The sequence below is a fragment of the Brachionichthys hirsutus genome, chromosome 22 (genome assembly GCF_040956055.1).
Source record: "Brachionichthys hirsutus isolate HB-005 chromosome 22, CSIRO-AGI_Bhir_v1, whole genome shotgun sequence".
In the NCBI taxonomy this organism is placed as follows: domain Eukaryota; kingdom Metazoa; phylum Chordata; class Actinopteri; order Lophiiformes; family Brachionichthyidae; genus Brachionichthys; species Brachionichthys hirsutus.
Window position 1 is genome coordinate 3,924,250 of NC_090918.1, and position 15,334 is coordinate 3,939,583.

The 15,334-nt window shown below is 48.8% G+C and overlaps 2 protein-coding genes across 2 annotated transcripts; one reads left to right on the plus strand and one right to left on the minus strand.

The window, feature by feature from the left end:
- Positions 1-139: 139 nt before the first annotated feature.
- Positions 140-4,675, minus strand: hcfc2 (host cell factor C2). Its single transcript, XM_068755156.1, has 14 exons — positions 4,510-4,675; positions 3,914-4,062; positions 3,655-3,815; positions 2,936-3,138; positions 2,707-2,791; positions 2,531-2,634; positions 2,235-2,444; positions 1,893-2,164; positions 1,769-1,835; positions 1,288-1,502; positions 1,004-1,189; positions 609-906; positions 349-409; positions 140-269 (listed from the first exon to the last, which is right to left on the minus strand). Exons 1-14 carry the CDS (start codon positions 4,673-4,675, stop codon positions 260-262), a joined length of 2,187 nt encoding a protein of 728 aa, XP_068611257.1. The 3' UTR covers positions 140-259.
- A 3,491-nt stretch (positions 4,676-8,166) lies between these two features.
- elk3 (ETS transcription factor ELK3) lies at positions 8,167-11,209 on the plus strand. The gene is given in 5 exon segments (XM_068755295.1): positions 8,167-8,373; positions 8,475-8,702; positions 8,704-9,192; positions 9,856-9,978; positions 11,129-11,209. Coding segments are annotated over 5 exon segments (1,128 nt in total).
- Positions 11,210-15,334: the final 4,125 nt, after the last annotated feature.

The window sequence follows — 15,334 nt, forward strand, 5'->3', positions numbered from 1 at the left end:
ATTTCACGGAATGAGACTAAAAGCAGACAAACGTTCCCTCTCAATCAGGAACCTTTAAAATCCGGATTCCAACTCCAGGTCGACTTCGTGCTACGAAGCAGAACATTAGAACGGAAACTAGAAAGTTACTATAAAAACGTCTTTGTAACAAGGGAATTATGAAAGATTAAAACATAAAATAAATTAACAGAACTATCTACAATATGCAACATCCGGTTGGCTGCTGACTTCCTCTTCCAGAACATGGCGCCCCCGATTTTCAGCTGGAACTGCAAGACATTGTTTTTAAATGGAATTAAAGATTCAGAATCAAGAAGTGAACCGGCCCAGACGCGTCGCCATGGTTACCTGTCAGCAGCGTCCTGGTCCCCTTCGCCACTCTGGTCCAACGCTCGGAACTGACTGGGATCTAAAAACAGACAAAATGGTTTGTTGGAACTCGACCGATAGTCCGAGCTGTTCTAAAGCGTTCTAAAGCGTTCTGATCTCGTCGGGAAGGGCGGCTTTGATCTACTCGACAGGTGAAAAGCAGCAGCTCTCTGCGGGCGTGGTCACGGTAAACATCTTTATCGGAGCGTTCAAACCGAAGCGCTTTTAAGCTCCGCTACCTTGAATCCAGCGGATCTGCGTCGCCGGGCCGTACCCCTGCTCATTCTTGGCGGCTATACGGAAGACAACGGCCGGCCGGTTGGAGGCGGAGCTGTCGATGTGGGCGTTGTCCATGAGGGAGGAGCCGACTGAGCAGGAGGTCTTAGTGCCGCGGTACAACATGATGAACGCCATCTGGCCTGGACCCTCCGAGCTGCTGGAGCGGCTCTTCCTCACCGCCATGTACACGGAATACTCCAAGATGCGGCCCGATGGAGAGGAGGGGGCCTCCCAGGTGATGTGGACCGAATCGTTGGCCTGCACAAAAATCAAATGAATCAAAACACGACGAACACGACGGCTCAGCCTGAAAACCGCGTTCCCTCCATCGCTCTGTAGTCGTGTTCTTCGTCACCTTGGAGATTTTCACAGCGGCGGGCGCCCCCGGGAACCCGGGCTGGCAGGTTTTGAACTCGCTCACTGGGCTGAAGTCTCCCTTTCCGAAGCAGTTGATGCCTGCGACTCTGAACCTGTAGGTCTGACCCGGGACCAGCGCCAGCTTCTCCCTGCCCTGGTAGTCCTGAAGCCCGGGGGGGTTCCTCTGGAGCAGGACAGTAAAGGATGGACAATGTTGTAGCTCCAAACAGCTCAGGCAGAAACAACCGGACACCCCCCCCCGAGCAGCTCGTTTTCTGGCACCTCTTTCGTATTTGGGGGGCGACCGCCGGAGGGTTCACCGTCAGCAGGAAGAAAGTAGTGGCTGACCTCCGAGAAGAGCGTTTTGAAAACACCGACATCGAACCACGGCGCCTCGTCCGGGTCCTCCTGGACGCGGAGGGAGCGTTTTAGAGACTCGCGTTCGTTTAAGAGAAAGAAATCCCCAACGGGAGAAACGCCAGACCTGATCCGTCCTCCTGTTAGCAGGGACAGGATGTCCCTCCTGAGACCCCGCTGGGATACTTGGCATTTGGTCTTCTCCTCTCTGCTGCTGCTGCGCTGAGCCGCCGGTCTCGGCTGATCCGGCACCTGGAATCAACCAGCCGGCGGGATGAGAGCGGACGAAACGGCTACGCTGGAACATCCGTTTGACGGGTCGGCCTTTAACGGTTAAATGTGCAGAAGCACAAAAGAGCAGCGTGCGCCGCCTGCTGCAGAGCGCCCCCCCCCCTCCCGGTCTCACCTTGAGCTCTGGACTCCGCCGAGCCGTTGGAAAACTTTACTGCAGATTCCTGCTGTGCTGAAACACTCTGCGATTCAGGAGGAAAATCAAAGTCATAAACGCACACATAAAAACGACTTGTCACCGAGTCGAGCCTTACCCGAGCTGAATTTGTGTTGCCTTCGGGTTGAGGCTGGTGGGAGTGGACACATATCTGATTCTGAGTCCACTCCTTACTGGTCGGGTCTGCGTCCGCCCCTTCTTGCAGCCCACCTGGTCCACTGAGATGGACGCCGATGCTCCGAGGCTGGATCTGCAGGATGTAGCAGTTTGCTGCCGCCAGGGGGCGCCACGCCACGTGGAGCATGCCGACCGTGGATTTGATGAGCAGCACTCCCTCGGGGCACGCCGGGCGATCTGACGAGAGATCGGGACGGTGAGGGACTCCATTTAGCCTCCCTTGAAGCCCCGCCTCCTCAGCTCTCACCTGTCTCCAGGTACCAGAGGTCGCTGCAGCAGACCTGGTAGTTCCAGCACTTCCGGTATCCATCGCGGCCGCTCCAGACGTAGAGCCTGGAGCCGACGGCGGCGGCGCAGTGGCCGGCTCGGGCTCTGGGCCAGCGGGCGTTTGGGTCGTCGCTCTCCACGTCGGCGCGTCGCTCCGGGTTCCGGTTCGGGTTCTCCCAACTCAGCGTGTCTGAGAAACCAAAGCAGGACGGTGCATTAAGGCTTTAAAGCTCCCCCTAGAGGAGAGCAGCGACGCTCGTAGGGGAATGTACTGACCCAAGTTTAGCACACTTAAAGAATTCGTGCAGATCCATTCGGTTCCTCTGGAATTGTTCTCGTCCGATTCTGGGTCGGGGATCCAGCCGCCAAAAACGTACATCCTGCAGGCAGAGCGGCTCAGTCCGGTCGGGTGGAACAGGATACGGCCGGAGGGACGGCGAAGGGTGGCTTACTTGTTTCCAATGACGCTGGAAGAGTGAAGGCTTCTGGGAAGTGGAGTCGTCCCCCTGGTTTGAGGCGTCGACCAAACCATTGTGTCTGAAGTAAAGTAAACGGCAGTAAAAAAAAAAAAAAAAAAAGCTAATTCTGGGTTTGTACTTAGTTCAAAGCAGTACAAAAAAAAAACACAAATGTGTTTTGAAGGGAGATTATAAATGAATGAATGATCATTATTATTTAAACCTAGATCAAGCTGCCAGAGGTCATTTAGCCGGCATCCTTGCATCCCTCCGAAGATGTAGAGCTTCGGAGAACCGGGGCCGGTGTAGGCGATCGAGGAGTGGGACTCGCGTGCCGACGGGCCGCCGCCCTTCGTCTCCGGGACGCGCCAGCTTCTCACCCCCGACGCCGACTGCAGCTCCAGTTCGTAGAGGTCGCCCATGCACCTGGGACGGGAAAAACGCACGAGCAATTATACAACAGCTACGACCGAAATGTCTTCAGGTTCAGGCTCAGTGGACGGTACTAGCTTCGAATACTCTGCCTGAGAGTCACGGCTGTTGTTCTTTGAATATTTTTTTGTCCTCCGTTCACATCGCACCTCACGAATCACTTTCTTGGAGCACCTCTCACTGACCGTTAAAGATACGTTGTAAAGCAGGAAAAAATGAAAACTTCTAGAACATAAACGATTTCACGAGTATTATTTAACACCCCTAATTTCCTACATTCGTGTCCTTTCGGAAAATTACTTCCTACTTTACATGTGAAATAGTAAAAAGGTCTCGGTTCAGGACGGAGCTGACGGATGAATTCAATGCATTGAAATGTTATTATTGTGTTAACTCTAATTTTATTGAAGTAAATAAATCCACACGTGACCGACCCTCGTGGTTATCGCCCTACGTGTGCAGCTACTGCTAAACGGCAGAATGTGGAGCTTCCGTGTCTTTCTGCAGCACCTTGGTACGTTGCCATTCGGATCTTCACTATCATTTGCCAGCCCTCCAAACAGGTAACATTTGTTACCCACGAGAGTGAAGCTGTGTGCAATCCGGGGACAGGGTGGCGCGCCGTTCCGGGGTCCTCGGGGCTTCAGCTTCTTCCACAGCCAGCGATTAGCCTGAGCCGAACGGGGGGAGGGGGGGGGGGCAAAGTCGAGACTCACAATTCATCAGGACAGCGAAACGCCGTAGAACAAACCAGTTATATCCGCATTACCTGAAGTTCGTAGAGGTTGTTGCTGTATTTACCGAACTCCACCATGCCCCCGAAGACCAGGATGCGTGTTCCTTCACAGACAAAGCCATGAGCAGCACAGCCGGGGGGGATGTCGCCCCTCACCGCAGGCAGAAACCACTGCTTGGAGACTGGAGGGAGTGTGGTTTAGTGATAACAATCAAATACACTCTGTGTTGATGCTACCATACCTAAACAATAACATCCTCTCAACACGTCATCAATAAACACTAAATAGATTACGTTAATAGCTACATATATATATATATATATATATGCCATACATAACAAATGACATCACGCTCCACGAGTCTGCGTTTAGTCATTTTCGATTAAGGTCAAATCTATCCAGCGTCACAACATCAACAAAACAGTGGGCGAACCTAGCTAGCTAGCGAGCTAACACGTATAGCTAAAGATAGGACATAAATCAAAGCGCACCCATAGAGCAACAACCAGAATGATTATAAAATCATCAAGAGCACCTTAACTAGAAAAACAAAGGCTAAATGTACGCTTGTTGGCTAAAAACATTAGCCGCTAACATGCTAATTAGCGTCCAGCTAGCGTTAGCTTACCAGTGTTGTAGACATGGAGAGATTCCGCTATGCCTTCATTTCCGCCACCGAACACAATAATCAGCTCTCTGATTGCTGCTGCTCGGTGTCCGTGTCTGGACCGCGGCACGATCCCGGTAACGGAACGAACTTGTCTCCATTGTGGTTCTTCGGGCCCTGCACTCATTGTCCCGTCAAGCAGCCCAAGTTTGGCGCTGTGGAGGTTTCAAAGACGGAGGCTGGGTGACGCCGGATCCGGAAACTGGGTCAGAGAGCGAACAAAAGTAAGACGTCTCACTCTGCTGAGGTTTCAAAGACGGAGGCTGGGTGACGCCGGATCCGGAAACTCGGTCAGAGAGCGAACAAAAGTAAGAAGTCTCACTCTGCTGAGGTTTCAAAGACGGAGGCTGGGTGACGCCGGATCCGGAAACTCGGTCTAGAGAGCGAACCAAAGTAAGACGTCTCACTCTGCTGAGGTTTCAAAGACGGATGATGGGTGACGCCGGATCCGGAAACTCGGTCAGAGAGCGAACAAAAGTAAGAAGTCTCACTCTGCTGAGGTTTCAAAGACGGAGGCTGGGTGACGCTGAATCCGGAAACTGGGTCAGAGAGCGAACAAAAGTAAGAAGTCTCACTCTGCTGAGATTTCAAAGACGGAGGCTGGGTGACGCTGGGATCCGGAAACTCGGTCAGAGAGCGAACAAAAGTAAGAAGTCTCACTCTGTCTGGGCAATCAAAATGTTAGTGAACATTCATTGTGTCACACTGCTGTCATGATTTTGTAAGGTGTAGTCAAAATGTTTCTTTGGACAGTTGATTTTTTTATTTTTTTACCAAATGCCAAAGAAAGTTGCCTCCATTTATTTGGTGGCGTGTGATTTACTGTAGTAGGTTTAAACAATATATTAAAGTCTCCCGGTAAACTGTCTGAAGTACAAATTAATTTACTGTAAAGGTACTGTGGCTTTATCTATCTATCTATCTATCTATCTATGATAGTTGTTCCTGGATGGATGGATGGATGGATAGATGGCTATCCATCCATCCATCCATCCAGGAACAAGAATCCAGTAGGGAGATGGTGACGTCATTATAGTTTAGCACTAATTGTCGTAAGAATTATAGTGTGTGTGTGTGAGAGAGAGAGAGAGAGAGAGAGAGAGCGCGTGATTGCGGCGCATGAGTCTGAGAAGGGAGTGTTTTTATGGGAAATGGCGCGTGTGCGTGTGCGCGCGTGCGTGCGTAAGAGGGTGTAAACGTGAATGCGTGTTTACGCAGACGGGAATACTGCGCCTCGGGAAGTGCGCCGGTTCTCCGTCTGCGCGTCCCGACTTCCTGCTCCGAGGTGAGAGAGAGAAAAGCAAGCAGCTCTGCTCTCAGACAGAAGCAGCAGCAGCAGGATGGAGCCCAGACGCGACCAACACACACCGCTTTAATAGGAAAACACGCACACCCACGCAGGGCAGCCGGAACGCGAGCGCACGGGTAAGTGTCCTTCTGTAAGCCTCTAGACGCGTCCGTGCACAAAGAGGAGGACTTTTATCAAGCGATGTTGCATCTGCGGAAATGTTTACTATCATATTATAAGCAGCTAAAGCGCAAAGCCTGTGCGTAAAGCGCGTCATAGCTTTGCGTAAAGGCGAGTAAAGCCGTTTCTGCTTTGGCGCAGGGACGTGCAGTAATAAAGTTCGTCCGATTTGGTTCGGCTCCATTTGATAAAGGACGCATTGAGCGCGTCTGCTCCGAGGAGAGGACTTTCTGGTTTGTCTGGCGCGGCGGAGGAGAAGCCAAGAGCTTCCGGATTGATGTTGGCAGCGGGCAGCATCTTAAAAATGAGTCACCGGTACCAAACAAAGAACCATTTGAGTTCCGGCTCACCCAACCCCCTCCCCCCCCCTCATTCCCTCTCCATGTACATCCACACATAGGCACAATTATGGTTCCAGAAATAAGACACTCCCCTCAGTGAAGGGATGCTCAAACATGTGCAGCTCTAATGTATTTATTTTATAATTGGATTGGAGATATTCAGTGTCTGAAGTAAATTGGAGTCAGAGGCGGGCCGTCGGGTCGCATCCCAAGAGACGGATGTGTTTAAAGCCAAGAACCATCCTCCCCCCTGGAGGTCCGGACGACTCTTCATCTCTTTATAGCAATAGCAGTGCTACTTGTGTTCTTTCACATCATTTGGTTTTGAGCGTCGCCATCCTCAGTCTCCTCGGTGATTGCCCCCAGTTCAGTGGCCGCCGGGGGGGGGGTAACGACCAAAGTGAACCCAAGACCATGTTTCAAGGTGTTTCTGGAACGCTTCCCGACTTTCCTTCCTCCAGATAAGGAAGGAAGGAGCCCGACGTCCGGAGAATCCCAAACCCTGAGCCAACTAGTGAAAACAGTTTCATGTCAGAATGAACCTCGATACCTAAAACTGGAACTAATAGCACGGAACTCCATTTTGGTCATAAGTTTATAATTCCAAACATTTCTAGAACCGGCTCAAATACACTAATATCTCATCGTCACTGCCTCTTTTTGCTATTCTCACAGGACGCTTTCCTCGGACCCATGTTCCAGAAATAGCAAATCGAAGCGTCAGGAATGTATGGCCTTCCTTAAATGAGACTGACCAACGAACATAGAATATTCTGGAAACACCCGGAGGAGCGTTTTACCCTAAATCAGGGTCTGACATCAGGACATAAAGGCATTCTTCGCATGTTGCTGTGGATCTGTGAATGTGTTCGAGTCTCCAATGGTTCCCAGTAACAGGACATCCGACCCCCCCCCCCCCCCCCCTCCCCCCAGAGAGGGAACTCCTTTCTCCAGGAAGACGTGAAGCTGAATCACAGGAAGTCCTCGTTTAGATGGGAAGACACGTACACCCATGCAGGAAAACGGAAGCGAGGATATGTGGTTGTGTGCGTGTGTCCATGGCGGTGGGTCATTGTTTGCACCACATATACCTTCCCTTCTCTGGAGGATGTGGATCTTTTTGGGGGGGGAGAGAGAGAGAGAGAGAGAGAGAACAGACAGGTGCACGGCCAGACAGAGTCAGTAGTTTCCAGGTCGGAACCTTGCTTGTTTTGGCGGAAGGTCACGGACCACATCCTGCTTCATCACCATGGAAACAGAAGCATCCAAAAACGGAACAACCGCTTCCTTCTCATTTCGTCTCTGTCAAAACACGAGGCAGTTAATGTAAAGGCACGGAGCAGAAGGAATCAAACTTTAAACGCGTCTCATTTGTCTTTCATCATGGACGGTGCTCAGACCGATAATCTATCGATTCGTTTTTCATTGTCTTCACGTTTCTCTTACAAGCTGCTGAACAATGAAAGCTCTCCTTTTGGTTCTGTCAGCAGCAGCAGGGCGGTGCAGTGGGTAGCGCTGTTGCCTCACAACAAGGCGCCGTCTGGCCAGGGGGGGGGCTTGCATGTTGTTCCCATGTTCCCCCCTGAGCTCCTCCCACCACCAAAGCTCTGCTGCATATTATTTTATTTTCCTTCATTTTTCTGCAGGATTATGAAAATACTACCCGATGGCGTTCCATAAACCGCCGTGGGAGGAACACCCCCCCCCCCCCCCCCCCGACCTCTGTCTTATTATTCTGCGTGTTACTGGACTGACTCTAGCCGTGATCCCCCCTCCCCAGATTGCCTTTGTCTCCGGCCTCCTCCTGTCATGGAGAGCTCCATCACGCTCTGGCAGTTCCTCCTGCAGCTGCTGCTCGACCAAAGCCACAAACATCTCATCTGCTGGACATCCAACGATGGCGAGTTCAAGCTGCTCAAGTCCGAGGACGTGGCCAAGCTCTGGGGGCTGCGCAAGAACAAGACCAACATGAACTACGACAAGCTGAGCAGAGCCCTGCGCTACTACTACGACAAAGTATGAGCGGGCACGCGTCAAATGCGCCGTCGTTCTAATGGCGGGGGGGGGGGTCGAGGTGCACGATTTAATTTAACACACCGGGTTCGTTTCCGTTGCAGAATATCATCAAGAAGGTGATTGGCCAGAAGTTTGTCTACAAGTTCGTATCATTCCCGGAAATCCTGAAGATGGACCCGGCGGCGGTGGAACTGGGCTGCAGCGGTGAGGAACGTGGGGGGGGGGCGGTGTCAGAGCCCGAAGACGAGGATGGGGGTGGGGGGAACCGATACCTCCAGTCGAGCTTGCGCTCCTCCTTCACGGTCAGCTCCCTGCAGCGATCTTTAGAAACCACGCCAGCCGATCAAGACGCAGCCCAGAGCTAATCGCCGTGACGACGGCTCGTCTGTCATCCGATTCATAACCAACCGTAGCCATCGTTCCCTACCGTCCACCCCGCGTCCGGCCTCGACGGAGACCAGAGCGTCGCCTCAGCAGGCTCGGCCTTCCTCCTGCTCCTCTTCGCCGCCACAAAGCCCCGCCCACACAGTGTGGCGGGGGCGGGGCTACAGCGCAGAGACCGGTGAGTTGGAGCCGAGCACGCAGCCTCTAAACCTGTCATCGGGCCAGAGGGAGCGAGTGAGATCACGGAGCAGCACGATGCCAGAGCGGAGGGGATTGGCCAATAGCGTGCCTCTTAAAAGCAGAAAGCCGAAAGGTTTGGAACTCTCCAGCTCCTCCTCCTCCCTCCTCCTAACAGGAAGTGACCTCGTCTCCATTGCTCTCAACAGCCCGGCGCTGCCTTCAGGGTCCCTGACCCCAACCTTCTTCACTGCCCAGGTAAAACACGACATAGAACACGTGACCGGAGTGACACATCGTTCTGCAAGGGCTCGTCGTTTCAACAAAAAAGACAGGCAGATACTTGTATTCTCGGGGGGGGGGGGGGGGGTGTAAACTCGTCGACAGCGAGGAGATGGAAAGAGGTGTGTGGAAAGATGGGAGGAGGCGAGGGCGGGGGGGGGGGAGCTTCGTAAGTGAAGCCACATGTTCCCGAAGCGCTCGCTGACCAAAGTGGGCCGGCCCGACGAGGCTCGGGCGGCTGCTGAGCGGCCCGGACGCGACAGACGGTCAAAGCACACGCTGAACCCCGCATTTCAGAATGTTAGGAAGGAACACTCCCAGAATTCAAAGCGGGTCACTCCTGCATTTTGAACCCGGCGTCCAGCAGAAACTCCAATAGCACGACGTCGTTTTAAACGTGGACTTTCTGGTTTCTGACTGAGACGGGAGGCAGCCGGAGCTCGTGAATCGAGCATGAGGTGGACTTCCCGACCCGCGTGGCGTCCGTCTGGAAGACTCGGGTTCACTAGAGGGCGGACTTGTCTGAGCTCTGAACGATACGGCGGCGTCACCGCAGACTTTGTGCCGCTCCGTGCACAGAATAAACACCATCGTTTCCATCTTCCCCTCTGACGTGTGTGTTTTTTTTTTTTTATGCAGACTCCGTCTGGTCTGCTGCTCGCCCCCAGTCCTCTTCTTTCCAATATCCATTTCTGGTCCAGCCTCAGCCCTGTGGGACCCCTCAGCCCCGCCCAACTGCAGAGCCATTCCCCCCTGTTTCAGGTAATGCTCGGGCTGTTTCAGAGTTCTGTGGGGCGTTAGGAAAACTCGTGCAATAGATTCACACCTCGGTCCCGACTCTTCATTTTCTGTCCCCTCCTTTCAGGGAAAACTCCCGACTCACTCGAGGTTGTGATGCGAAATCTTTCTCAGTCTACGAATCTTAATTCACAGCAAAAAAAAAAAAAAAAAAACTCCCCCATTTCACGAAACAGATTTACCCCGATAGTTGTGTGTGTGTGTGTGTGTGTGTGTGTTGGCATGTGTGTGAGTCAGTGTGCCATGGTTTCAAAATAAGCTGCAGATGTTTCCGTTCTGGCGTGGACAAGAAGAGGGGGCAACTTCCTGTTTGCTCAGGGGGGGTGGGGGGTGGGGGGAGGGCTGGTTGGTCAGGAACACCTCCCACTGATTCTGCCACACACACACACGCACACACACACACACTTGCCTTGGCCTCAGCATTGGCGTGTCCTGTAAGACATCATCAGCATCCTAGTTGGACTCTTAAATTAATCAATATATTATCCTCATCTTGTGGAAGAATCTGATCAAACGCAAGAAGGCAGGTAAGCGGCAGACAGGAAGTCAGGGCGGCTTCCTGCGCTCCGTCCGTCCTCTCGTAGATGAGACAAACTTCTCGTCTCCAGCTGCTTTCCCGCTTTGCGGGGACTTTCTGGATCCCATCCCAGCTTGCTCCGGGCGAGAGGCGGGGTCACACACACACACACAGACAGACAAACACTCACGCACACACTCCAGACGATTTAGAGTCACCAATTTACCTAAATTGCATGTTTTTGGAGGCGGGAGGAGGAAACCCACACGGACACGGGGAGACAAACTCGTCAAAGATGGGATTCGAACCCGGTGCCTTCTTGCTGAAAGAAAGATTTACCAACAGAAGCGCATGTCGAATATCGCAGCATCAAGTCTGCGTACCCTTAAGATTTGGACTTCAACAATTTGTCGGCGTGGTATAAAATCAGCATTGAAATTGTTAAAATGTTTATTTTACATAGTCAGAATTCTGAATTGAAATCCTATTTTTCATTTTGAATTAGCTTCATTTAGCCGTGTGTGTAAAGGTGACCTTTTCTTTCCTCCTTTGAGGTAGGGGTTAAATCGCAGCTCTAATCCTGATCTTTAATTCCAGTTTCCCACACTGATGAACGGGCCCCTACCCGGCGTGGACACGCCTCCTCTGCTGCTCTCCTCACGCCCCCACAGGTCATGATGTCATCACGCCGGCGCGTCGGCCCGTGATCCTGATGACGAACCGCGCAGGACTGAACTTCTGATCCCGAACCGGTCCTCTGAATTCGTCACATGAAGAAACGGGAGCTTCAGTTTGAAGCTTCGCTCCGCGGCCTTTTCCAAATCTCGCTGCTTTTGTGTTCTTTATTCAGGATGCAAAACCTTCCTCGCGCAAAAGCAATCGATTTTGTCATCTCCATTTAATATTTCATCTCATAACGCTTTGTTTAAACTTTAGTGACACCGACCGCTAACGTGCCAATGTTACGCCCCCTTTCTGCCTCGCTTTTCTGAAAGGTTATTTTAAACACGTTAGCCGTATGAAATCCAAAGTATGTTAGCGCAATGTTTCGTTTTGGGGTTGAATTGTGAGCTGAAGGTGGTTTAGGAACTTCCTGCTGTCACTATCGGGTAAAACCTGTTTGTAACAACCTGAGTTCATCGACAACGCCCCTTTGACTGGCTGGACACTTGATTGAACGATATTTACTGAGCTACGGGTGACTGGAAGGACGTGTCCTCTCTGTAGCCCCAGCAACCGAGTCACTTTTGGGATGTAAAACGTTTATTGGGATCATATTTATATATTTTCTCTTAATGTACAGTTCAGACCTAGAATGTCTGAAGGAGCTTCACCACACGATGAATCAAAGATGCCAAATTGCTTTCCTAATTTTGTTGTAACTTGAATTTATTTTAAATTTATGTGCGGCAGGTTCTTGGAAGAATCGTGTGCAGGCGGGCTGGAACGGGGGGGAGGAAAGTATCAGGTGTGCTCTGTGATAGGAGAGACGGGGAAGGTCTACAAGACAGTGGTGAGGACAGACATGATGGACGGCTTAGAGACAGTGGTGAGGACAGTCATGATGGACGGCTTAGAGACAGTGGTGAGGCCAGCCATGATGGACGGCTGAGAGACAGTGGCTCTGAGGAAAAGACAGGAGGCGGAGCTAGAAGTGGAGGAGATGAAGATGCTGAGGTTCTCCTTGGGAGTGTCCAGGTTGGGCAGGATTAGAAATGAGACAATGAGAGGGACAGTGAAGGTTAGACGTTTTGGAGACAAGGTCAGAGAGACCAGACTTTGATGGTTTGGACATGTCCAGAGGAGAGAAGGGGACTATATCGGTAGAAGGATGCTGAGGATGGAACTGCCAGGGAACAGGGCTAGAGGTCGACCCAGAAGAAGATACATGGACGTAGTGAGGGAGGACATGAGAGTGGCTGGTGTTGGGGAGGACGATGCAAAGGACAGGGTGAAGTGGAGAACCCTCAAGGGACAAGAAGTACAGTAGCAGTTGGCTTTTTATAAAATCCACTACACATTTAAGCCTTGAACCAAATGTGCCTTCAATATTATAATGAGCTTTAAACCAGGACTCGACGGACCTTCCAGGTCAACATTGCACAAAAGCTTTTGTTTTTGCCTTCTGGTTGTTTTTATAGAGACATTAATGGAAATGTATTCTCAGTGATTTTCCTATATTTTGCTATTTTGTTGAGAGAATTGTTAGTTGTTGTTTTTGTTTTTTAATAAAGTGAATTGCTTACAAGTCTCTTCATTTGACTTGGTAATAGAAAGTCTTCCACCACTCAGAGAATGACTGCTGCACAATGTTTAGGAAACAGATTAAATTTAATTTGGATGGTTATGAGAAATAAATAGTTCCAGTAAAAAGAGTCACACACCAACTGTTAACCGGCAGCTCAGTGTTTCAGAGGTGGAATTCACAACACAGCAGGCCTTCCATGCTTCAGGCACGCTCTCGCACACGCACGCACGCACACACACATACAGACGTGTTCACATGAACTGCGATCGTTCATACATTTGAATAAGATTTACACGTTTACAACAATTATTTATCCATTATAGAAATCTCCTTTCATGCATGTCACTGCTGTTCATGTCAGAAAAATGGCTGACGTTCAAGAGTGGAATAATCCTGAATGATTAGGGGGGGGGGGGGGGGTCAAGGATTCAAAATGCCAAAACAGTTTGGGACCTACCTGGAGACAAACATAAATAAAAGGGTTGATTTAATTAGTGAATTAGTACAGGACGTCTACCATTAATATAATGACTATGTTCCTGTAAACAGAATAGTTGTTATACAAGATTACTTGAAATGTAAGCCTCTAACTATTCCTAATCAGAATTCCATTGTGGATTTGAATAGACTTGTAAACTTTTAGATGGAAAGATAAAACACTACTCTCATAACGGTACAATAAAGCTGGTCAGAGTAGGTAACTATAGAAAGTAAAGAAAAAAAGATGAAACAGTTTCACATGAGGCCAAATCTGTGACTTCCATAGCTGACTTTTTGGCTAAACTCTGCCAAGGAATATTATAATCTATAAACTCTAATCTGTCATTTTTACAATGTTATTAATTAAACAAATCAGTGCTTTCTAAGATTCGAGAGTCAGGTTTATTTTCTCCATGTGCTAAGATAATGCTCTTAATTATAACTTTAGTACCGTTAGTCCCACAAGAAAGAGAATAAGCATTTAATCCAAAACTGTTCCTTCACTATGGAAGCCCAAAAGATTCAGAATTAAATAAACACAATTTTCAAATAAATGCCATTTTGATAAAAAACAGAAAAATAAATATGGCCATTAAACTGTAAAATAAGGTAATATTATTATGAAATATATTTTACTATTCTTTAATATCTAATTATCTGATTATAATTAAATATTTCATAATGATTATTTTAACAATGTCATACTTTTTAAAATTACTTTTTATTTATTTTCCAAGATTTTATAACATGAAAAAACATTTTTTACAAAGTCAATTTTTATTTCATAAAGGCCTTTTTTATTTCATAACGTCGTTTTTCAGCAGTGGCTTGTTCTGTCGATCAAAGCTTGTGGGTGTGGCCTCCGCTCGATCCTTTAAGATCAGATCGATTAGTTTTCCTGCACACCGGTCACGGCCGTTCTCTCAGCGGCTATCAGAAGAAGAGATGACAGCAAGTGCTGCTGCTCCTTTCTGTGTAAACTAAAGGATGAGCCAATCACTGAGCTGGCTCCGCCTTCTGTACTTTGATTGATCTGCTGAAAAACATTATGAAAAAATAATAAGGACATTCTAAAATGAAAATTCACTTCATGAATAAATAAATAAAAAGTCATTTAAAAAAAGCACAACATTGTTAAAATAATGAGCTGGTGACTGGAGAGGGGCCAGTCTGCCCCCGGAGCACTGTCGAGGTGCCCTTGAGCAAGGCACCGCCCCCGCTAACGGCTCAATGGCGCACGCTCTGCTGTGACAACACTGACTGTACCCTTGTTCAATCAGTGAAGAAAAATTTCCCTACGGGGGCCAATAAAAGTATATTATTATATTATTATTATTATTATGAAATATTTAATTATAATCAAATTTGATATTAAAGAATAGTATAAATATAATCCATAATAATATTACCTTATTTTACAATTTAATGCCCATAATATATATTTGTCTGTTATTTATCAGCATTTAATTTTTTCAAAATATCTTATTTTTATTTAATTATGAATATTTAGGGCTTCCATACTTTACAGCCATTAAATTTATTTTGCTGTTAAGCCGCCGGAAATATCTTTGACTTCATCTTTGTTGTTCCACAGGGGGAAGACGAAAGCTGCATAATCCGTGATTACAAAGCGCGCTTGTAAACATTTCATTGATTCAGAGATTTCTTTTGGGCGGGGGAGGTGAACTTCCATTGCAGTGTACGTGCAGTGAAAATTGAGATTTCTAAAATGGCTTCATCTATAACATCACTGTCTGTTGCAACAACAACACAGTGTGAAGTTAAATCTAAAATTTCAATTTGAAATCTTTTTTTCTTGTGCACAAATGCTGGAGAGCGCAGTGGTCCGACATCAAGCTGAAAACAACAACAACAACAACGAATGTTGCTTTTGAACACCCCTCTCGGTTAAACATGCCACATGCTGTCATTTCACAAGGAGAGGTTGCAGATCACAGACACAGAAAACACATCTTAATACTGTTGGAGTAACTCGGCCGTCTCCAGGCCCGAGTCCCTGATTCCAAAAACACTCAAGTGCAAGTTAAAAACAAAGAGTTACTGCAGAGGACGCT